Source organism: Vigna angularis, chromosome 10 (assembly GCF_016808095.1).
Source record: "Vigna angularis cultivar LongXiaoDou No.4 chromosome 10, ASM1680809v1, whole genome shotgun sequence".
Classification (NCBI taxonomy): Eukaryota; Viridiplantae; Streptophyta; class Magnoliopsida; order Fabales; family Fabaceae; genus Vigna; species Vigna angularis.
Window position 1 is genome coordinate 3,722,021 of NC_068979.1, and position 23,076 is coordinate 3,745,096.

Below are 23,076 nucleotides of genomic sequence, written 5' to 3' on the forward strand. Positions count from 1 at the left end.
GGTTTATGTATATTGCTATCATTCACCTCGACGCGCCCACGTAAAGCAGATATTTCACTCTCACCTATAAGCTTTTCTTCTCACTCCTTCTGCATCCATATCTTCAACACTAGATAATGCCGTCTTTCAATCTAAAATCTCTTTTTTTGTCTCTGCAAATTTTCCAACTTTCAGATCATCTTCTTTACAATCATCTCCTCATTCTAAATTTTATGCTTATTTTACACGTGTTTCTTATTCTTTCCGTACCTAATACTCCTATACTACTCAGAAAGTAGCGTCATCTATGAGAAAGAGAGAACTCTCTTAATCGAATTGTCAAACAATACATAAACATTCGATATTTTTAACTCAGGCCTTTCTTCGTAGTCTAAAATAAAAGGAGTAGAAGTGTTTGAAAACTATAGTTCCCTAGTTAATATTGTGCATTTTCTCAAATAATATTTTCAACTTAAATTTATTTTCATACGTTGAAAAATTAAGTATAAAAATAAGTTTAATTAATAAAAAGCACAAATTTATTAATTAAGTCTTTTATTTGATTGATATTTAGTGGTATTTTAAATTGTGTTGACTGTAATTAACAAATATTAGGTTTTGTGTAAAGGTCGAGAAGGAAAAGGTCTAGACAGATATATCAATATAAGATGAGATAATTTTGAATGTTCATACTGGTAAATACATTATTCTAATAAATATAATCAAGGATAATTAATGGAGGATTAAGATAATAAATTACATATAAGGAAACTTTTAAACAATCTACACATGCAAATCCTATATCCATGAAGGACACATAAACTCATAAATGTACTATAAATATGCATTATTTACTATGTGCATGACATTAGATTCAATTATTACATTATTTATTGTCTCATATGATAGTCAAATTAACTTAAGAGACTTTCCAACCAAATACCCATTTCATCAGATATACTAGACATATTCAAACATACACACGAAGATACATTCACTTTTAAAAAATTGATTAGTAAAAAATCAGTAAACACATAAAAAGTACAAGTATATCTCATACTTGTGAAAATAAATTCAATTAAGTAAAAAATAAATAAAAAAATTAAATATAAAAACACAAATTACTGATTAAATCATAAACATATTTTAAATGAAATAAAAGACGTATGGAAATACGGGGATTATACAGGCAATGCAGACCGTATGATATACGCGGGCCAAAAAAAAGAGTAGCATTTGACATTGGAAAAAAAAAGTGAGAAAGGGTATACGCAAGTATGACATAAGGAGAGAGAAAGAAGCCAAAGAGCGAATTGGAGGAGTCATGTGAAAGGATAGCATCCATCCCTCTGCGGCGTCAATCGATTCCAGTTCAAGCAACACAAGGCAAGACAACGTTAACGTATGCAGAGGTCGTGGAGTGGTAGTGGCAGTGTTTGGCGGAAGAAACCATCCTTGGACTTGGACTTGGACATGGACACCGACCAACACCTACCCACATACGATCCCCTCTCCCACGTTGCCCAGAGACACCTCTCTCGTCTCAGATCAGCACAAAACGCTGTCCATCTCATCCCTCTCCTCGTTCTCTTCTGCGCCGTCGTTCTCTGGTTCTTCTCTGCTCCAACCTCTCCGCCATATCATCATTAAAGGTTTCCCTCTCTCCAATCTTACCATTCATCCCTTACCACCAACACTCATTAATTTTTACCCATCCCTTGCAGATTTCTATTTCGGACTATGGTCAACGCCTGCATAAAAATTGCTGCTCTGTCTTTCCTTCACTTTTCACGACGCTCTCAGCAACGACGAACAATACCTGAACTGCTTACGGAATCCTCTGTTTATTAGATTGTCTTTCAATAGATTGCTTGTATGTTTATTCATCCTCAACCCTCTTCAATTTTTACTCTATTACACGACTTTGTTGAATCCTCCTGACTTAAGCGGAGAGCAAATTATAGTGATTATAGACAAATTAATTATGTGATTAGTTTTACAAAAAGAAAAGAATATACCTGCGGGTTAACATGATTGCTATGTCCGAGAAATTTAGGGGTAAAAGTTAATGTTTATTTTGGTTGATTTCAAGTGTTTTGGAATGCAACTATTTTAGTGTTACTGTTTTATGATATCAGAGGAGTTCTTTCCTAATAACAATAAATTTGAGTGATTCCACTGTTAATCTGTATTAATTGGTAAAAATACACTAGATTTTTTTTTTTGGCAAGCCAATCATAAAGGGAGAAGTTCCCAGAAAGCATTTAATGTACTCATTTAAGATTGGATTATGCTGTGATTATAACCTATTGAATGATGAACATAAAGATCTCTCTTTTTATACCCATTGAATGCAGTGTGTACATATATTGCAGATTGAACAGAAATGAAACTATATAGTTTATTCTTCGTCAATACACAATCTTTCAATGTGGTTGCCATTGCTTTGCTTTTCTTCTTTATAGACTCTCACAAGTAAAATTTGTATGCTCCAGTAATGGCTGGAGTCTGACTAGCTTAGGTATGACAATATTGTTCCTGACAGAACACACCACTGGGTTCTCCCACTGCAAAGCGGAACCCACAAGGTTTGCACGTATGGTTAGTGGAAACACACGGGGCCATCTTTCAGCGCCATAGGACCTGAAGGCTTCTTCCACAGAAGGGTCTTCAGACTTGATTGCTCTGGCAAGCTTTTTGGCAAGAACCACTGAGTCTTCCAGTGCACAACAAGCTCCTTGCCCGAGATTTGGGGTCATTGGATGCCACGCATCTCCAACCACCACAACTCTTCCAGCAGAAGCACCTGGGCTTATGGCTGGCCAGAGCCATCTGTCTACCAATGGAGTCTTGATCACAGTATCATCTGGTGTAGAATCCACTATGTTCAATAGCTCTGAAGGCCAATCCTTCACTAGTTCCTTAGCTTGGTTCTTCAGCACCATTGAGTCTGTTATTTTTGGACCTGTCATCGAACATACACAATTTTTTTCCATGAGATGATGGTATATCATACTAGTTGCAATTACAAAGTCAGTGATTTAACCGTGCATTTTGTTCGTATTAACAACCTGGAGAGGGACTATTGAAGCAGATGAACCAGTAAACTTTGGTCGGAGAAACAGGAACAAAGCCCGCGCGCAACCCTCTTCCGTAGATATAATTCACTCTTGGTCCAAAAGGTTGTCCATCAGAATAAGACGCAAGTCCTCGGAAAGCACAGTGACCAACGTACTTGGGCTCAGGAAATCCCATCCATTTGGCTATAGGTGATCGAATTCCATCGCACCCTATCACAGTCTGTTTAGAGATTAAATCGTTTTTCTGTTCATAATCGACCATTCTGTCTTAAGTTCCAACATTTAGTAAATCATAGGACACTGTAACACTAAGATTTTAATTGTGGCCAGTCATTTCATTAACTAAACATGTGATGAATGATGTCCACTGCATGCAGCTAGAAAATTTAGTGCTATGCTAATAGTTACAGCACCTTGACTAACCTTTGCAAGCAGCTTTGACCCATCCACAAGTTCCAACAAGGTATCCCCGTTTGAAGTGGCTTCAATGTTTGCTAATTGTGAAGAAAATTGAATGGTATCCCGTGGTAGCTGACTAGCCAAGGTTTCCAAAAGCACTTTCCTCTCCACTGCACGTACCTCTTGACTGCATTTCATGACTTAATATTGGTCCTCACTTATGCTTACGGCCTTATCATACCAATAACCAGTGCTTGATGACAATTACAAATTGTAAGAGAAAATAATAATACTGTTTTCTTTCTATCATCAGGGTATTTTTATTTATTTTTTTTAAAAATAGCTTATATAAGTTCTGATTTAGATAAAAAGTTTATTTCATCTCCTTTGATTGTACTGTTGAAATAGACTACAATGGCCTTTTCTGACAAATGCTGCTTCAAAACACACTTATAACCATCAATTATATGTGTACATATCATGATTATCTGCTAATCATCCCAAACCATGCGGGTGAACCATAATTCATTATCCTATCCACACACCATTAACATACCTTTCATCCTCTTGCTTGAAATTGAAGGCTCGTAGTTCCCTCCCATCCTCGGACTTCACCACCATCCTGTACAGCTGATAATGTGAACCAGATCAAGCTCAGCCGGTATACAGATTAAAAATGATGAAATTTTTCAAAAGGGTGTTCATGTATGCATCCACGTACCCTTGAATTTCTAAGAACTGAGTTCTGAGATCATCAGCTACTCCAATTGCATCGAGTACCCTCCATCCATTTTTGAAAAGGGTCAGTGAGGTTCCACCGGTTCGAAGTGACTCTGCCTGCTCCAGAACCAGGGACTGAACTCCAAGCCTGATGCATAAATCAAACATTAGCCCAGCACAGTGAATAAACAAGATGGTGGCTATGAAGAGAGCTGGAATTGTAACCTGTGAAGGGAGAGAGCAGTTGCAAGGCCTGCGATCCCAGCACCCACGATCACAACTTGTTCCTTTGGTACACCAGACTGAGATTGAGCCTTGATGACCCTGTAACTTCTGCGGGTTCCAATTCCATGTCCAAACCCATCAATGTTCCTGAAGACAAAGGACGAGGTTGTTGTAGCCATAGATGTTGTGATATGCTGTGATATGTTGAGAGAGGTACGCCATATTCATCACGGTCGTGGGCGGAGATAGGGGTGTGTAGTGTTCAGCCCTGGACCATACAAACTAGTGGTGGAAAACATCTCTTATAAAATGTACACTACCAGTCACAATATAGATGTTTCTTAAATTTCCAAAACTGCTACACAAATGATAATATTATGTTTGACATCTGCTACAATATATTTTTGGAATTACCAATAATTATATACTTTTTCGTTCAAAACAGTTGTTGTAATTTTATAGTCTTGAAAAAAAAATAGGGGATATACACATATATCACGTATTTCCCTCACACACATCAACACGACAAAATATTATCATATATTTATTAAGTAAATACACGTGTGTAATGATTTACATAAATATTTAGTTGAAATTGTTGAGTGATGTTATAAATTTAAATTGCTGTTTAATTTTCGTAAATAAAAAAGATGTCAGGTATCTTTCTAACTGACATGTAATAAATAGGAGTGAAGTACTCTAAATAAAATATCAGTTACTGCTGGGTGTTCGTTCAATTTGAAAAGTCCTCAACTAATTAACCTTTCCTTAAAAAGACCAAATAAAAATTCATAACTAATATGCAATAATTTGGTCGTCTATTTATACAGCTGGTGGTTGCTGTTCATCTTTTAATCTCCCAAATCTTTTGGAGTACATACACAAAAAATGCATGCTTACAAATTTAGCAGTTGGAGACGTTATTAAATGGATAGACAAAACGTTAGTTGGGATGGATGGCAAAGACAAGGCGACGTGAGTTAGAATAATTTATTGTCATTTATTGTTGCATTTATTGCTGTTTTCTCCAAACTTGCATGAAAACAAAAATTAATGAAGATAATGGTTAATTAGTATGTTGCTTATATACACAGATTGCAGACGAGATATCAACATCAATTATTAAGCATTAATTAACAAAGAATTGGTTTGATCTTAAAACGATATCAGATATGATAATATCTCAGTTAAATTCTACCACATTATTCATGCTACTGTTGGCGAGACTCCTTTTCTCCATCACAGCCGCACATTCTGGTTTTCGCTCTGCAACATCAATATAAATGCACCACCAACGCTCCAAAATTTGTGGTGACTCTAGCAACAGATTTAACAAACAGAACAAAACAATGGAGGTGCATGAGAAGGGTGACGCCCCAAGGAAGAGTCTCTCAGAGTTGCAGATTGTGACTGCAATGAGCGTGCCACCGCTCAAGGTGACGGAGCCACGGCGAGTTCGCAAAGTTTTGGTCAGTGACGAGCACACAAACGCCATCCACGGATGCTACCAGATGGTTCTGTGCTACGAGAATTTGAAGGACGATGGTCATGGTTGGTACATGGCTGGTTGGATGGTGGAGTCACTGGCCAGGGTTCTGTTGAATCATCCTCTTCTCGCAGGTCGCCTTCAAAGAAAAGATGGCACAGGGTTCGAAATCGTGGCCAATGATTCCGGTATCAGACTTTTAGAGGCATGTTACCCGACAAGCTTGTCACACTTTCTTGAGCTGAACGAAAGAAACCAACATCTCAAGACCGAGCTTGTGTTCTGGAAGGAAATCGATGCTGAGTGTCCTCAGTTCTCTCCCCTTTGTTATGTTCAGGCAAATGTTACATTGCATATTACATTACATGCATGCAGTATTTGTTTTTGTCTCGTTTTGGTTGGTTTTCGATGGATTGAAACTGTTTGTGTGTTTACTTTTAGGTGACAAATTTTGAATGTGGAGGGTACAGTATTGGCATAAGTTGCAGCCTGCTACTGGCAGATGTTTTTGTGGTGGACAATTTTCTCGGGAAATGGGCTGAAATACACAAGAACATGTCAGACCAAATTGGAGAAATTAAGACACCCGTATTTTACCACCCACCCACGAAAAAGTCGGAGTCTTTTCCATTAATTAACCGTTCCGAGAGTGAAAGTAAAAGTGGGGTTGAGAGATTGGTGTTCAAAATCATTACAGAGGATATGAACTCAATGGAGGAGATGTGGAGGAAAATGGCGATGGAAGCAGAAGGGAAGGTAGAGAGTGAACTGGGTTCAGAATTTTGTTCAGAGGTGATGAAAGTTGAAAGTTGGTCGATGAATGAGAGAATGAGATTGAATGAGATGAGAGAGTTTGGAGTGCAGGAAGTGAGATTTAATGAGGAAAACAAACCTATTCATGTTTGTTGTTGGATTGATTATGTGAGGGATGAACATGTTATGACAGTGGCACTCCCCAACCTCAAGAACAATTCATGTGCTGTCATTCTAGTTTCACTGTGTTAGGATTCATTAAACTTTAATCTATTTTATGTTTTCTGTCATTTTACAATTATATGTAACGTTTCTTGTTTCTATTAACGTTTCTTCTTACAATTAACTGAACTCTGTGATTAATGATTGGTTATTTGATATTCATTTTATTGTATGTCTGTTTATAATATTGTTATTATCAATTCTGACTAAAACATTATATTACTTCGCTTTTAGAAAAAATAATTCTAGTAGTAAAACAAAACAACCTGTAATAACTATAGTGGTGAAAATTCATTTAGTGACTAAATTTAAATAATAAGTGATTTAAAAGAATAAAATGATGGAATAATTATTTTAATTTTAAAAAATAAATAAATTTAAATTAACTGTAATTTAAACAATAAAAATAAAAATATAAGTTTAAAATAAAGTTTACTTAAACAGTAAAATACGAAAAAAAAAGTATAATTATTAAACCTTCATATGTATTATTAATAAATTTTTTAATTAAATTTCTTTTTTTTAATTACATTTTTTATTAAATTTCTTTTTTTTTATATTTTTTAATTTAATGTGTCTTTTAATTTTTCTCATTAATGAAATAACAGAATATAAATCGATAAATGGCTTATATTATTTTACATTGGTCATAAAATTGAAAAAAAATTAAGATAATGAAATAATTTCATTAATGAAAAAATGAAAAAAAACAATAATTTAATTGAAAAATATAAAAATATTAAGTAGCACTGTGATTTTATATATTTAAGAAAAAAAATACTAAAATAATTATTACATAAAAATGTCTAGTTAATTTTAGTATTTGAATATATATATATTTTTTTTACTTTTAAGTATATAATTAAAAGTAAAGTATAAATGAAAAATGTGTACAATGAAGGAAATTTTCTTATATAACTATTTACATCAAATTCCCCTGTACTAAAAATAATAAGTATTATTTCTCTTATGATGTTGATGGACATTTATATAACTATCTACTTCAAATTTAGCATAAAAAAAATGTATTACTGTATTTTTAAAGTTGAATAAATTACAAAATTATATTATTACGTTGTTTAAATGGAGGTATCTAATTAAATATTTTATTGGTGAAAAATTAAATTGAATAAAATAATATAAATAAATAATGGAATATATAGATATGATCGAAAAAACGTGTTCAAGAAACGTGTCATACGAGTGCAAGCTTAACTAAGGTTATTACTTTTACAGAAACATTTTACGAAGAAACAAGGGCATTTGGTTTAGGGTTGGAGAGGAAGTGGTGAACAGGTGACAGGGGAATGGAAATTGGGAGAGTTAATGGCGAGAAAAATGCGATTCGATTCGAGAATCCATTTACTTTGAAGGTGGGTCAAGTGTTTACAGGTTTTGGGATCGGTTGTGGAGTCGGCATCGGCGTTGGGCGCCCTTTAAATTTGGGTATTCGATTCTCTTTCAGGAAGGTGATTATTATTATATATTTGTGAATTTCAGTGAATATTATTTTACCAATTCTTGTTCATTATTCCATTTAGGGGCAATTCCTATGTTGAATCAAGTAATGAGTGCCACCAGGGGTGCGACCGATGCGTTTTCTGGTGTTAGTAGGCATGTTAATACTTCTGTAAGACAACATTGACCATTTTCTTATTTACATAAATGCTGTTACAACTTACTAACCTCATTAACCTTTTTCTTTTATACTTTTAATGAACTATTGATTTGTGGAATTTTATGCAGCTGAGGAAGTTGGGAGCTAAGAATATTGAAGTAGGTGTTGGATGTGGAGTTGGTTTTGGTCACGGTTTTGGAGTTGGTATGCCATATCTGTTCATTATATATATAAATTCTTTGCCAAATGTTTCACCCTTTTGTGATTTTTATGTCACCACATTTTAGTTATGCTTGTTCATTGCATGAATTCCCTTGTTTAGCCTTTACATTAGATACTCATGTCATCTGCTCCATTTTTTTGTTTGAGTCATTCTGTTCTATTCTGAATTATTATTCTGTCTGCTATGCTACTATTGGCAATGTGTTTAGCTTTTATATTTTCCAAAAATTTTACTACATTTTTATTAAGTAGATTTCAGAATGTTCTGTATGTGGAACCGGAAGTTTTGGTGTTTCAACATTTTATATGCTTAGAAAATCTCAAAATCTTTTCCTAGGAGGCAACTTTGGAGCGTTTGCCTTATGAAATTGATTTTAAAACTATGACGAACTATGGGTCACTGAATGCTGCTTCTCAGTTTTGATGATATATTGTGCAATGCACAGGAGAATGATTTATATTAAAGAAACTGCAGTGTAATGTTATACAATGGCATGCATTTTACACTAAAGAAAAAGAAAGTGGAAGCAGCCAATGCTCTCTAGAAATTGCTGCAATGTTCGTAAATATCAGGACACTATAGACTCAAATACTGGTCGTGCTTGAAATTTAGTTGCCACCTATATATCCTTGGCCATATTATGATTGTCACTTGAAATGGTCATTTCTGTTTAATCACTTCAGTTGACAAAGGCTCCATATTTTGCATGCCTGCTTTGGTTGGTAGCTAAATTATTATGTTTTTATTATGTCAGGTCTTGCTGTGAAACCAGGGGTTTTGAATCAAATTCAATCTTGTCTTGTAGTATGTGAATTTTTCTCTTATAACAAAAGTATTGACATCTGCATCTCCCTTTTCTGTATCTCATGGCTAAAATCTTGAATTTTGTAGGATGTAATGACGAAGATGGCGACAAAGTTGGGACTTAGTCCCAGTTTAGCCTTTAATCAGGCTGCATTTCCACCATCGCAAAATGCTGTAAGTACAGTCAATACAAACCAAAGTTTTGCTGGAAGCATGATGCAGTTGGCAACTAAATCAACTGATCAAGCATCTCAAGGTCTGGCAGGATCCCTGCCTGTGCAAATTGGTTCAGATTTTGAAAATACTCCATTAAGAAGCACTGCAGTTGACTCTGCATTTGGCAGCCGAACCGAGAAGGTTATTAGCAGCTTTCTGCAGAATCCCCTATTGAAGGGGGAAGGAGAAGGACTTGATGAAGCAGTAAGCACTCATTTTCATAAATGGCGATTAAATGCTATGCTTTCTATCATTCTAGCCATTGATTTGATTTTTAATTGCTTCTACTTACATGTGGATGAAGCGAAAGAATTTGCATTCTGTATTGGTAGTGTTGAAAGATGAAACGTAAGCTAAAGGAACAATTTGCTTCTTGGAACAGTTATATCCCTTGAATGTGTTTCTTCTTTTTATGTGGGAATACTAGGAAAGTTCTAGACATAGTATGGAGATAGGGGAAGGAGGGCTATAATTGAGTTGAATCAGCCTCAGTGGAATCTAGTAATCTCTCCAAGCTACTTTAGTTATGGCACTTGGGCTGAATGTGATTCTTGAATATGTTGCCAAAAGTGCTTAGTTTCCTGAAATATTAAAAACTATTTTTGTTAAATTCCCTAAAAAATTCGTAGTTATTCATGGTCGGATGGTGGCAATAGAGGTAATGGTTATTGCAGTGGCAGCAATGTTGGTGTTAACAAGTGTGGAGGGATATAACTAAAAGTGAGGAGGGTTCGGTCATTATGTCTATTTTCACATGCTGGGTATCAAAGAAAAACTCTTGTGTCTTCCTATCTAATTGTTGGGCCATAACAGGGAATGTTACGTCATTGACTAGTTTTTTATAAATTACATTTGACACGACACCCTGATATCCTGAAACTCACATGCGAACTTCCTGCGCTGATAATGTCCCTTATCATTTTTGTGTTTTAAATATCAAAATTGTTGATAACCTTGTTTTTGCATCCTCTCGTCCTATAAAAAATCATTGTCATTATTAATTATTAGACTTGTTTTGAGCCTGCAAAAATACGTTCGGTAATTGTATTGTAGGTACGAGAGTATAAACTTGTTCAATTTTTTTACCTCTTCGTATGTGCATCGTTTTTTAGTTAAACTACTGAGTGTTGTTATTGCTAAATTCTGTTTGTTTCTTTTTACACCCTTTTGTGATTGATTATGGTATTTTAATTTTAGTTTTATTACACAACTTCCTTGCAATTAGATTATTACTATGAAATGTTTTTCTAAACTATAATGTGTACGATGGACACAATTATCTTGGTTTTCCCAATCAATATTGTGCATGATAGAATGAATGTTCATTTGTGTATTTTATTGCTTTTTCCGCAGTTAATAAAATATTATATGAAATTCTAATTCTAAGATACATTGTAGATTGGACGTCTGCAGTCAGAAAGGATAATACTTCAAATGGTAACTTTTATGTACGCTTAGATTCTCAATCATTATTTTGTCTTCTGACCAAAAACTCACGATTTTCTTTTGTGGATTTAGGTTTTGAAACACCAGAAAATCATTGACGAACTTGTGGAAGAAAATGAGAGACTGAGGCGTATACTAATAGAGGACCTGAAAGTACCATCTAGCAAACTTGAAGCAAGTTCTTCAGGTAGAAATAGAAATACGGTGCCGTGTAGTGAATGCTTTGAGTGCCGAAGAAAACAAAGAAAAAAGTAGGTTAGTAATCATAATAGTAAAATCATAAATTCTTGCAAGTGCCTCACCTGCATTTTTGGGTTTTCTTGGGTTACGAATTTTTGGAGATCTCAATTTAACGAGTTAGGATGGAATGGAACTTACAAAATTAAATCCTTATTATTATTTAAATATTTAATGATAAAATAGAATTTGAAAAATAGTTTTGTTGCTTGTAACCTAATTCTCAAAAAGTAAAAGATTTTTTATGGAATAGAGGCTGTCTTTTGTATTATTTTTAAGATTTATTTTTGTTCTTAGTTTAAAAAATATTTTGCTTTTTATCTTTTAATTTTGGATCAATTTGATTGTCCTGAAATAATTATCGTTTTCATGAGAATTCTGATGTGTGATTTTGAACTTTTTTTCTAAGTTCAAGACGTGAAACTTGTTTCATTAAATTAGATTTATCTACAAAGCCCTAGGCGTCTTTTAAAAAATATTATTAACATGTTAAAAGTTGCATGAAAATTGAGCTTAGTAAGTAATTAGAAAATTGACATATCAAATGTTTGATATTTTACACTACATTTGTTACGTTCGAGATTTTTTTTTACATCTTAAGCTGTATAATCGTCATATAGATAAACGTATTAAAATAAGTTTGCACATTAAATTGGTAAAAAAATAAAAAATTATCTTGAAATGAAAAAATAACACTTATATGGATGAACCAGGCTTGAAAAATAAAAGAAGTATAGGATTAATCTATTGAATTATAAGATAAATTGACAAAAGTATAATCTAGTTAGTTAAATAGATTGTATTTACAAATGACAAAACGGGCTGCTTTTGGTTTGTTCTATATTTGGTCTACAGAAAACAGGTTGGTTTAAACTGTTTTACGCAAGAATGGGTTAATTGTTAGTTTGTCATGTATAATGATTAGTATGTTGAAATAAAATTGTGAAGAAAATTATACATGTTGAAATAATAATTTTATTTTAGTATTATATATCTTTATTGTATTTTATTGGTTTCCCATTGATAATGAAATTAAAATAAATTAATGAATATAAGATTAAGTTTCAAATAAATATGTGAAAATCTGAAAGTTAAATATTTGAATAAAAAAGTATAAAAATATTTTTTGTTTATAAAAAAATTATAATAATTAATAAAAATATGAGAAGATTCAAGTATAGAATAAAAAAATAACAAAATAAAATAAAAGAGTTTCCTGACTTAAAAATTAAAATAATGTAAATAAAAATGTCCAAGCCAATGTAGTTACTTTGTGAATGAGTATTAGTTGACATTTAATTTGACTATCCAAAAGATATTCTTGTAAAATCGTAGCGTTATCTAATATTATTCTATATTAAGTACATATCCTGCAACTCCATCACATCGTATTCAATTAGCTAAATCAGGTTTCAAAATAAGAATAGAAAATTCAAACATTGTCGCCTGATATTGGATTATTTATTTATTTACTTATTTCTGAATTATTACACCAATCAATTATTTGTAACAGACTCTTTAAATTATTCAATGTGTTGGTTGCAACGATATTTTAAATATAGCACTTTTATTAGGGTCAGCATTTAATAATTGATGTAATTGCGATTTAAATTTTGTTTTGGATGGTACATCATGAATTGGTCTATTTATAAAATCCAAACTGTTAAATAGACTACACTTATTATTTCTACAGTTATTCCAACATTTATATGTGTGTTGAGAATCAAATTAATCTAAAAATAATAACTAAAGATTGATTATTTTTATTTATTTTTATCTATTTTTATAGCAAAGTATCCTAAATCTTACTAAAACATCATTTTTGTCTTAAAAATAATTTCGTGCTAATAACTAAATAAAAATTATTAAAATATAGATCTTATAAAGTATGTTAATTGGAGTAAAATTTATAAAAATGTCTTAAAAATAATATAACGTAGCAATTCATAAGTAAATTAAGACCTGTAATATAAATATACAGATAAGTTTCAAGGTTTAAATATTTTGTTTTTATCTTATTTGTTCAAAAATTTTAATTAGGTCATCAAGTTTTAATTAGTTTCAATTGAATCTTTATTTTTTAAATTATTTTTTAAATTATGATTCTTTTTATTAGTATAGTATTAACAACGTTAACTCGTACGAAATATATCATTTTGTGAATTTGTTTTTTACATAATTATTATATGTTAAATAAGATTTTACCACACAACAAAACGTGACAGTAATAATGTTACCTGTTATTATTGAAACAAGTGTCATTATTAAAACAAGTGTCATAGTGTCATATGAAAAATATTAACTTAATCTTTTATTTATATTTTGTCTCAATTTTAATAATTTTTTAAACTTGAATAATTTTACGGTAGATAAATTAAGACTTGTACATGACTTTTGAAATAAAATATATAAATAAGTTTTAATATAAAATTGTATAATTTATCTATAAACATTAGAAAAAAAACATAGACATTGTGTCTAAGTGTTTGTATTTTTATATATTTTTAATGAATCTAAATATAACTTTTGTATTAATTTTATTTTTTAAAAGAAAATACTTTACATTTTAAAATTAAAAATAAAAAATAAAAACGCATCACATACCAGTATGACAATATGTCTCATCCTCTGCAAGGCCTTCCCAATACTTTTACACCTAAGCCCTTTCTCTTCCAGTTATGATAAAGAGAAAAATAAAAATATAATCTATGTACAGCCAATAAAAAAATATTTATTATATATTGTTGCAAATGATATAAAGTTGAAATTGAGAACCTTTAAAACAATTATAAAATATTAATAGCATATTATTTTATTTGGAAGGCCAAACCACTTTGTTCTCTGGTCTCATTATTATGAACTCAGCATGTTTATCGGTGGTTGTTCTGATATTAACATGATAAATCCAATTTTTTATAGATGATAATTTTTCAAGAAATTAAGATTTAAGTTTAAGTTTGGTTTTAACTCACAATTTACATTGTTTCTTGCTTGCATGATGTGCTAATGGTGATTAATGGAAGGAGAAATTGAGAATGAACAAAGTGATACTTAGCTTTTGAAGAAAATAAATGTATTTTGAAGTGAGAATCCTTTTACTTTGAAGATGGTTTTGGAATAAGCCCTTTAAATATACTTACTTCCATCGTCTCTAAAACCTTCATTGAACCAGATGGATTGGAAACGCTTCTTCAACGCAAAAACTCCCCAAAATCCCAGTATCACTTTTTCCCATTTCCCTACACTTTCATATATCATATTCATATCTATCTTTTGTTTTCAAGCATATTCATGAATGACTTTCGAGATAGTTTTTAGAAGTGAACAAAATTACAGTATATAGTACTTTTTCATTGGTTGATGAAACAAAAACCAGTTACACGCATGGTTGATTCTTCTGCATGCTTGACATATTGGTTTAAACCTGCGAAATCATACTAAACTATAACTGAGTGGTAATATTTGTAAACCAATGGTTATATTTGCATGTATTATTCGATATGTGTAGATACAATGTCCATGTTGGATCAAGTGATGAGCGTCACCAAGGGTGCAACAGATGGAATTTCTAGTGTTAGCAAGCAAGTCAATACTTCGGTGAGACAAAATTCATCAGCTTCCTCTTTCAAGCATGCTGTCATTACCACGTTGCTCCTTCTTTTCTCTTGTGTTGCTTCTGGAAAAATGTCTCTTTCTCATGTTTTATACAGATTAGGATGTTGGGAACTTCGAGTATTCAGGGCGCGGTTGGATATGGAATTGGTTTTCGCCATGGTTTTGGACTTGGTATATATATATATATATATATATATATATATATATATATATATATATATATATATATATATATATATATATATATATATATATATATATATATATATATATATATATATATATATAATGCATTATATGCATGATTTCTACATTCATATGCATTACACACTAAAGAATGAAACTGTGGAAGCAGAAAACGATGCTAGGATTTGTCACAAATTACGTGTCAAATATCTTACATAGACTAAAACCGAAACAATCTTCATTCGATTGCTGAGTTTTTTCATTTACTCACCTGCAGGTATATCTATGAAATCAGGAGTGGATAAACTTCAATCTAGTGTAATAGTATGTGGAATTTCACTCATCTCAAAAAGTTTTCTTGTATTCTCTGCCTTTTATGGATGATTAAATCTTGAATTTGGCAGGAACCAATGACAAAAATGACTGGACTTGTTCCCGGTTTACCCTTTGGTCAGGGTGCATTGCCGATGCCAGCATCCTCAAAGAATGACCAAGTTTCTTCTGAAAGCATGATGCAATCGGTAACTAAATCAGCAGATCAAATATCTGCAGGAAGAAGCATGATGCAGCAGGCAACTAAATCATTTGACCAAATTTCTCAAGAAAGCTTAATGCAGTTGGCAAATAAATCAGTCCACCAGCTTTCACAAGGTCTTGTAGGGTCTCAAACAGAGAAGGTTATTATTAGTATCTTTCCACAAACTCCATCATTTAACCAAGAACAGGTTTCAAATAAATCAAAACTGTCTCTTATCAGAAGATGTTGTGCCTTTCAAAATGCCTTATAACTTGGGTTTTCACAGACTCATTATGTTCATGCAATTGTATGAAATGATAATTTGAGCTTTTCCTAAGTTTATGAAACATAATTTGAAAATCTGATTCAGAGATACTTTGTAGGGTGGACTCGTGCAGTCAGAAAATGAACTACTTCAGACGGTAATATTTTATTTGAAGCCAGCATGTACCACAGTGGATAGCATATACTTTTTATTGAACTTTTCGAATGGTTGAGTTACTTCAAATATGAAAAATCAGTATTACTATTACTATGGATTTAGGTTATGAAACAGCGACAAATCATTGATGAACTTAGGGAGGAAAATGAGAAGCTTTGCCAGATACTGCAAGTGAAGGACCTGAAAATACCATGCAGCAAGCTTCCGCCAAGTTCTTCAGGTGAATTGGGATGAGGTTGCAAGTACTGATTTTTTAGTGCCCTCAAACACAAATACACAAGTAGATTATGCTGTTGTGTTAGATGTCCCACGTGAATTAGAAATATGGTCGATTTAGAATCAATATATATATATATATATATATATATATATATATATATATATATATATATATATATATATATATATATATATATATATATATATATATATATATATATATATAACTCATCATATAAATTGATTTTAATTTTAATTTTTATTGTTAAAATATTTTTTAACATGAACTGTCTGAAATGATTAAAATTTATTCAACAAATACTAAAATTAAAGAGAGGAAAATGTTTTTTTAATAATTTTTTTGACAATATTTTTATAATAAATGTGGTAGTTTGTTATTTTTCTGTTTTAAATATATGAATCAATAAAATAGTAACTCAAGAAAATTGTTAAGAAAAGTTATTAAGATATGATAGTCAGACAACTTTTAAGCATGTTTAAAACGTAACTTGTTTGTGGTAACAGGTACTTTTCCAATTTGAACAGAAGATAATGGCAGTGAAAAAGTGTAGAGCCAGAAGAACAATCCATGCATAAATTATTACTTCATTAAAAAAAGATTGTGTTTTTAGTACTGTAACAAGTAATTTTTTTAATGAGTAAATTGGAAAATAATTTCTGATAATTAGTTTTTGTTTAGTTCTGATCATAGATCCCTTATGAGTAACATAAAAAGCTAAAGTTTGGTACTCAGAATTTTTAATTCATTGGGGGTGGAATCTAGTGCTTTATTTTCTGTGGTACAAAATTCTCCATATGTAATTTTATCATAAATGAATAAATTCTGTAACTTTATGGCCAACACAAAATACCAGAATTAGCAAAACTTCAAATGCTAGTTCATGACCTCTTCCCTTGGGATTTTATTCCCTTATTGTGTTCGTCTTTACACACAACTATATTAATTATAAAATGCTAGTTTTATAATTAAGTGTGATAGAAATAAAATGGTTTTTATATGCTATCAACCGTATAAAGAAATTTTCTAAACAATTTTCATCATTTTCTTTAGTTTTTTTCATTTACATTTCAATTGTTAAAATCGTTAGTGCTATGGCATTTGTTAGTAATTTCATGGCACATCACTTTCTGCAAAAGTTGTTTTGAGGAAGAGACCAACCAATTCCATGCTCTCAATATTCTTCCATCACATGCACAAGCACAAACACAGCATAATGTCCCTTTTTTTAACTCTTTCTTTCACACACATATTCAGTTCCAGAGTGTCACCTTCAACATGTTCCTCTTTCTTATTAGCTAGTAAAATAGATATATAAAATTGCCTTAGTTATAAAATTAGAAAAGAGAGTGAAAAGGGTTATCAATTCAACTCTCCCTAAGAGTTATGATATTGGTTAAATGAATTTAAAAAAAAAATTAAAAAATTGTAAGTTGAATTCCCTATTGATATACTAATAAAAAAATGAACCTCTTTTTATTTTTACATCTTTACACTTGCCACAGTGCTAAACAATAAACAAACAATGACATTCTTTTAGGTTTTGTTTATTTGAATGGATATGAGGGAAAGTGATTGAGTGGATTTGAGAGGATAAATTTTGTTGTTGTTTATTTGAGTGAATTTGGAGGTAAGTGAGAGTGAATTTGGAAGTAAATTTTTGTAATATGTCAAATCAATCAAATCCTACATCAATTCTCACAAAAGTTACTTCCAAATTCACTCTCACTTACCTCCAAATTTACTCAAATAATCAACAACAAAAATTTATGTTCAAATCCTCTTAAATCCACTTAATCAAATCCATTCAAGTGAAGAAAGAGTTAGTGTTTTCTCCTCTCTAGATTCTAAAATCACAATACCCTCATACATTATTAAAATTACATCTGTTTCTCTTAAGAGATGTATGTGGTATAGTTTAACTACTATTTGACCTATTTTTTTTATTTCAAATTTATTGTTTGATAAACAAGACATTTAAAATAAAGTAAATTTCTTTGATTCTTTTTTTTTTCTTTTAGATTAAAAGAAATTATTTAAGAAAAATGGAGCAAAGAGTGAGCGCATGGTAAACAGAGAGAAGTATTTTTTTTTTCGAAAGTTTCTTCATCAATTTTTTTTTCTTATTTTTTTGAAGAATTTTCTCAATAAATTTTATTCTGGTTCTCTTTCAAGGAGAAGAAAAACTAAAACAATTTGGGCGAAATTGTATATTAATCTATCCTAATGAGAACACGCCTTTTAGAGTTTCTCTTTTCCCATGTAATTAGTATTATTGTCAAGTAATATGAGATTCATACTAATGACTTTAGAAATTAAAAAAGAAGTTGATATTGGGTGAAATTCTAATAGTACCAATACTAAGAACATTATTTAATTAAAAAAATTCAGGATTTGATAGTGTGTGTACAAATTTAATTACTATAATGACTCTCAAAGTTTATTCAAATGGGAAAAATAGGGTTGATTAGTATATTGTAAGGAAAAGGTAGATAATTTTAGATATATATACGAGAAAAATAGTGCAATTTAAATGTGTTTTGAAGAATATAATTTACTCTATTAATTACTGTCAATGTCGATTAGAATTCATCTTAGATTAACTTTAGGCTGCTTCGTATGTATAAAACGTGAATTTGACCTATTTTATCATTAATATTAACAATTAAAAAACACCAAAGAGGTTTTCCAAACCATACTATTAATCTCTTCATGACATGAATATAACATGTAGAGCAAACATAAATACAATTATATTTGTAAAAGTCAGGAATTTGCATTCGTAGGTAAAATCGTAAATTTTGAGTGGCATCATAAATCGTACAATACTCGTACGATATAGTAATTAGCAAATACCAACCAATTATCCAAGAATCATCTACAGAATAAAAAAGCCGAGTAGCTTACAAAGAACAGAACAAAAAACATGTCTCAGTTATTGATTCAAGCCTACACAGAGTTGAGTGAACGAGTATGTGTTAGCTCAGAGAAGAAGCATTGCAGCAGCCGCGAAAATGGGTGAAGGTAGCATGAAGAAGCTGGTTCCACGAAGAAACGCGTTGCTGGGTCTTGCAGGCACATAATCAGCAGATGCTGATGAAGGAGATGGAGTGGGTGAGGGTGAAATAGGAGAGAGAGTAAAAGGTGAAGGCGGCGATGAAGTGGTGGATGGGCCTGGGCTTGGGCTTGGGCTTTGGGAAGGTGTAGGAGTTGGTGAGGTGGTTGGGGACATTTGCGAGGGGAGAGTGAAAGATGTAGGTGCAGGAGAGGGAGCTTGAGACGTCGATATTGCTACCAGAGTGAAGAAAATGGCTAGCACCAAGATGGCACGTGTGAGTGCCATGGTTACACGGAGAAAAGAGAGAACAGAGTTTGCAGAACAATGGCAATGGTTAATGTATTTATAGAAAGAGCAAAGATAATAGAAGTTCTTAACGAAGAATATTTTTTTTTGGTGACAGTGTAATGCCTCAATGCAAGAGAGTTACTTCCAACACCACCCCACTTTATTATATATATCATTACATTTTTTTCAAATTTCAAAATTATCCTTTATATTTTAAAATATCTCACATTCTCACTTCTTTTTTTCAACGGATGTGTCAGATCCTTTAACGGATGTCACACATTCGTTGAGTTCTTTTTTTTTTTAGTTTTTAGTTTTTTTATTTTTTATATTTTAAATTAATATATAAATATTATTTAATTTTTTTAAAATTATTATTTAATTATTTTTAAATTTATTTTATTTTATTTAATAAAATAATTATTATTATTTTAATTTATATATTATTATTTAAATAATAAATAAAATACTTTTTAAAAATCTATTAAACGGATGTTGACCACTGTTGAAGTTTTTTTCTTTTTAAATAAAAACAATAAACTAAAATATAAAATATGTAAACGGATGTCAACAGCGGTTGAAGGTAAAACGGATGTTGACATCCATTTTATAGAAGGACAAATTAGGTATGGATGGTGTACGAAGCGTTGGAGGAACAACTCTCTTCGTGCAATCATGGGTGGGGAAGATCCGGCCCAGAAAGTAATGGACTTTGTTGGGGCCCCTCATTTTTGGACCAGGCCCAGCCCAATAAAAGGAAAAAGGAAAGTGTAGTTGGCACGTGTGGAACGGATAGAAACAGATAAGGTCTTCTCCATTACAGTTTTACAATTCTTCTTACATTTTGAAGTGTTGCCATGTCTCCTACCCACTGAAGCGCAACCCCTATTCCCATCTTCCTAATAATGGCTTCTCAAGTTCTTCTTCAGGTTTTTCTCTCGCCTCTACATTAAACGTGGAAACCTAAACATTTTCATATTCTCTGTCTCCTTACTGATACGGAAATTGTACTGCAGCAGGCACTGTTTGCGCCTAAGCTCACTTTTCCTTCCTCTTCCCCTCGTAACGTTGCGTTAATTTCTAGGGTTTCTTCGACTCCAATTTCATGGCGTTGCACTCCTCTTACTGCTAAGTCTAGTTTCGTCGTGAGAGCTGATTCCAACCTCGAAGGCGGTGGTGAAGCCATCGAAGATGTTCCTTCGGATAATGTTGATGACGTTTCGGAAGGCGAAACAGAACAGCTTTCGGATTCTGAAGCTCCGAAATTGCCCCGAAAAGCCAGAGTCAAGCTTGGAGACGTTATGGGGGTAATTAGAGGCGCCATAAATTAGCCTGTGTGTTTTAATTACCAATTAGTTTTCCACAGTCTGCGCCCTTTCCATGCGCGTATGTGTGTGAGAATGTGTAGGGAAAAGACAGAAGATGGACGAAGTGTAAAATGCATGATGTTGTTGTTGTTGTCGATGCAGATATTAAATCAGAGGGCAATTGAGGCATCGGAGAAGGAAAGACCTACGCCAGACATTAGGACTGGGGATATTGTCGAAATCAAATTGGTATTCTTTTTATTACTTAAGATATATTTTGAGAAGAGTGCTGAAGTGACATGAATTTTATGGTGATTTAATTTCGTTCTTCTTGCAGGAGGTTCCTGAGAACAAGCGTAGGCTGTCCATTTATAAGGGGATTGTCATCTCAAAACAAAATGCTGGTATTCACACAACTATTCGAATCCGAAGAATCATTGCCGGCACTGGGGTTGAGATAGTCTTCCCAATGTGAGTTTCCTCTTTATTAGAATTTTGTATTTAAAGACTATTATTGCCATTCGCTTTTCCACTATTTGGACCATTGCTTCACATCATTGTTTATCCTATTGTTGTGATTAGGGGTATAATTATAGAAACCATGTTCCTACTAAAAACTGGGAATTTGGGATGAATACTTAAGCTATCTTTGTTACTTAAAAGGAACTGTAGTCAATTTGAAGACTTTGGATGACTAAGCTGTGGAAAAAGAAATGGTTAGGAGTTGTCATTTTCAAAGATTTAGATTACATCGTCTATGCCTGCTCAATTTGCTACTGTGCACCTTTTGAAATCACCTAGCTTGGACATTGGTTGTGGGATTCTGATCAATGGTAGCTTAAGGTAACCTTGTCCTACAATAAATTGAAGCATGAGACTATTTTCATCGCAATTTTTTTTTTACAAAATGGGGTTTATTCGGTTTCCATGGGAGGGTTAAAACTTGAAAGAAGACAAATCCTTTTTTGTGTGATCTACCACCCTCCCTGGATATACCAAATTCAGGGAATAAGAACTCTGGTTGTGGTAAATTGGTATTGGAAAACATATCAGCCTGAAGGATGGCGGGTGAGATTCATATCTGTTTCAATATATGACCTACATTTCTGTTGGTTGGTAACGAACATATGCAATGTTTCTATGTTTAATGTTTGTGTTCTGTCTGTGTTGTGTATTAAGGGTTAATGAAATTATCATTGAGAATATCTGAATTTATTTATTCAAGCTAATTGCCCAAACAGTTCTCTGTTTTAAGTTATGTTACAAATGGATGTCTAAAGACCATTGTATATGAATTTTCATATTCGTAGATTGTATTATGAAATCTTAACCGGCTTTTTCTTGTGATATATTGTTTTATATGATGCTTATATTTACTGCGACAGTTACTCACCGAACATAAAAGAAATCAAAGTGGTAAGCCATCGTAAAGTCAGGAGGGCAAGATTGTACTATCTGAGAGACAAGCTTCCGAGATTCTCCACTTTCAAATGATACGTAGATACCCCACTTTTCCCTACGTTAATCTTCGAAGTAATCTACTGATCCATGATAAGTGTTGCGGGGCTTTAATGCTATTATTTCAATTTGTTCTGTTGTAGAATATATCATTTTTCTTCCCCTGACATCCTATCTTCCCTGAAATCGAAACAAGTGTACTGCTGAACCTTGATAGCTCCGAGAAATTTGAAGTGTTTCTTCTGCGTCACTATAATGTATACATACTTTAAGAAAGCGAAGCTGTGAAAAAGAAAACCATTACTTTCATTAAAATGGATACTAGGATTAAAATCTTGAGCCACATGCTGGAATAATTTTGTTATAAATTCTCTAGTTTTATGCTTTTATTTATTACATATCTAAATCTAGACGAAATATGCTAGCATGGGGATGATCTGTATTTTTATGCTTTAATACCCTTCGTCATTGTTTAGTTTAAAATCGTTATTTTCATAATCATCAATATAGTGTGTCCCGGTTTGCAAATATGTTTTCAGTGTTTGATTGCCCTTCTTGC

The 23,076-nt window shown here is 32.3% G+C and overlaps 5 protein-coding genes and 1 long non-coding RNA gene across 8 annotated transcripts; 5 read left to right on the top strand and 1 right to left on the bottom strand.

Moving 5' to 3' along the window:
- The first annotated feature begins 1,193 nt into the window (after positions 1–1,193).
- On the top strand, positions 1,194–4,788 carry LOC128194337 (uncharacterized). Its single transcript, XR_008245760.1, has 3 exons — positions 1,194–1,631; positions 1,704–3,731; positions 4,042–4,788. It is a non-coding gene; the product is annotated as an uncharacterized LOC128194337 (long non-coding RNA).
- Positions 4,789–5,657: 869 nt separating this feature from the next.
- On the top strand, positions 5,658–6,993 carry LOC108335442 (acetyl-CoA-benzylalcohol acetyltransferase). The gene is made up of 2 exons (XM_017571462.2): positions 5,658–6,226; positions 6,331–6,993. Exons 1-2 carry the CDS (start codon positions 5,687–5,689, stop codon positions 6,892–6,894), a joined length of 1,104 nt encoding a protein of 367 aa, XP_017426951.1. The 5' UTR covers positions 5,658–5,686; the 3' UTR covers positions 6,895–6,993.
- A 1,066-nt stretch (positions 6,994–8,059) lies between these two features.
- Positions 8,060–11,607, top strand: LOC108335237 (uncharacterized). Of its 2 annotated transcripts, none has more exons than XM_017571213.2 (7): positions 8,060–8,310; positions 8,406–8,494; positions 8,611–8,686; positions 9,460–9,509; positions 9,597–9,929; positions 11,124–11,162; positions 11,244–11,607. In XM_017571213.2, the coding sequence occupies exons 1-7, from the start codon at positions 8,172–8,174 to the stop codon at positions 11,424–11,426; spliced, it is 909 nt and encodes a 302-aa protein (XP_017426702.1). In that variant the 5' UTR covers positions 8,060–8,171; the 3' UTR covers positions 11,427–11,607. The 2 variants fall into 2 exon arrangements, with proteins under 2 accessions (XP_017426702.1, XP_052725719.1); XM_052869759.1 differs by having other exon boundaries at positions 8,168–8,333.
- A 2,983-nt stretch (positions 11,608–14,590) lies between these two features.
- Positions 14,591–17,225, top strand: LOC108335539 (uncharacterized). The gene is made up of 8 exons (XM_017571576.2): positions 14,591–14,626; positions 14,917–15,005; positions 15,119–15,194; positions 15,487–15,533; positions 15,614–15,886; positions 16,110–16,148; positions 16,271–16,388; positions 16,913–17,225. Exons 2-8 carry the CDS (start codon positions 14,922–14,924, stop codon positions 16,927–16,929), a joined length of 654 nt encoding a protein of 217 aa, XP_017427065.1. The 5' UTR covers positions 14,591–14,626; positions 14,917–14,921; the 3' UTR covers positions 16,930–17,225.
- A 2,164-nt stretch (positions 17,226–19,389) lies between these two features.
- Positions 19,390–19,812, bottom strand: LOC108335520 (classical arabinogalactan protein 10). The gene has a single exon (XM_017571549.2). It carries the CDS (start codon positions 19,747–19,749, stop codon positions 19,390–19,392), a length of 360 nt encoding a protein of 119 aa, XP_017427038.1. The 5' UTR covers positions 19,750–19,812.
- A 715-nt stretch (positions 19,813–20,527) lies between these two features.
- On the top strand, positions 20,528–22,767 carry LOC108336039 (50S ribosomal protein L19, chloroplastic-like). Of its 2 annotated transcripts, none has more exons than XM_017572335.2 (5): positions 20,528–20,681; positions 20,769–21,059; positions 21,222–21,308; positions 21,397–21,530; positions 22,445–22,767. In XM_017572335.2, the coding sequence occupies exons 1-5, from the start codon at positions 20,658–20,660 to the stop codon at positions 22,551–22,553; spliced, it is 645 nt and encodes a 214-aa protein (XP_017427824.1). In that variant the 5' UTR covers positions 20,528–20,657; the 3' UTR covers positions 22,554–22,767. The 2 variants fall into 2 exon arrangements, with proteins under 2 accessions (XP_017427824.1, XP_017427825.1); XM_017572336.2 differs by having other exon boundaries at positions 20,546–20,681; positions 20,772–21,059.
- Positions 22,768–23,076: the final 309 nt, after the last annotated feature.

Bases quoted from the DNA above. Each gene is read 5' to 3' on its own strand.
- LOC108335539 (XM_017571576.2), top strand. From the start codon at position 14,922: ATGTCCATGTTGGATCAAGTGATGAGCGTCACCAAGGGTGCAACAGAT. The intron at 15,006-15,118 runs GTGAGACAAAAT...TGTTTTATACAG, and splicing joins GCAAGCAAGTCAATACTTCG to ATTAGGATGTTGGGAACTTC. The intron at 15,887-16,109 runs GTTATTATTAGT...GATACTTTGTAG, and splicing joins TAGGGTCTCAAACAGAGAAG to GGTGGACTCGTGCAGTCAGA.
- LOC108335442 (XM_017571462.2), top strand. From the start codon at position 5,687: ATGCACCACCAACGCTCCAAAATTTGTGGTGACTCTAGCAACAGATTT. The intron at 6,227-6,330 runs GCAAATGTTACA...GTTTACTTTTAG, and splicing joins CTCCCCTTTGTTATGTTCAG to GTGACAAATTTTGAATGTGG.
- LOC108335520 (XM_017571549.2), bottom strand. From the start codon at position 19,749: ATGGCACTCACACGTGCCATCTTGGTGCTAGCCATTTTCTTCACTCTG.
- LOC108335237 (XM_017571213.2), top strand. From the start codon at position 8,172: ATGGAAATTGGGAGAGTTAATGGCGAGAAAAATGCGATTCGATTCGAG. The intron at 9,510-9,596 runs GTATGTGAATTT...TGAATTTTGTAG, and splicing joins AAATTCAATCTTGTCTTGTA to GATGTAATGACGAAGATGGC. The intron at 11,163-11,243 runs GTAACTTTTATG...TTGTGGATTTAG, and splicing joins AAAGGATAATACTTCAAATG to GTTTTGAAACACCAGAAAAT.
- LOC108336039 (XM_017572335.2), top strand. From the start codon at position 20,658: ATGGCTTCTCAAGTTCTTCTTCAG. The intron at 20,682-20,768 runs GTTTTTCTCTCG...ATTGTACTGCAG, and splicing joins CTTCTCAAGTTCTTCTTCAG to CAGGCACTGTTTGCGCCTAA. The intron at 21,309-21,396 runs GTATTCTTTTTA...TTCTTCTTGCAG, and splicing joins ATATTGTCGAAATCAAATTG to GAGGTTCCTGAGAACAAGCG.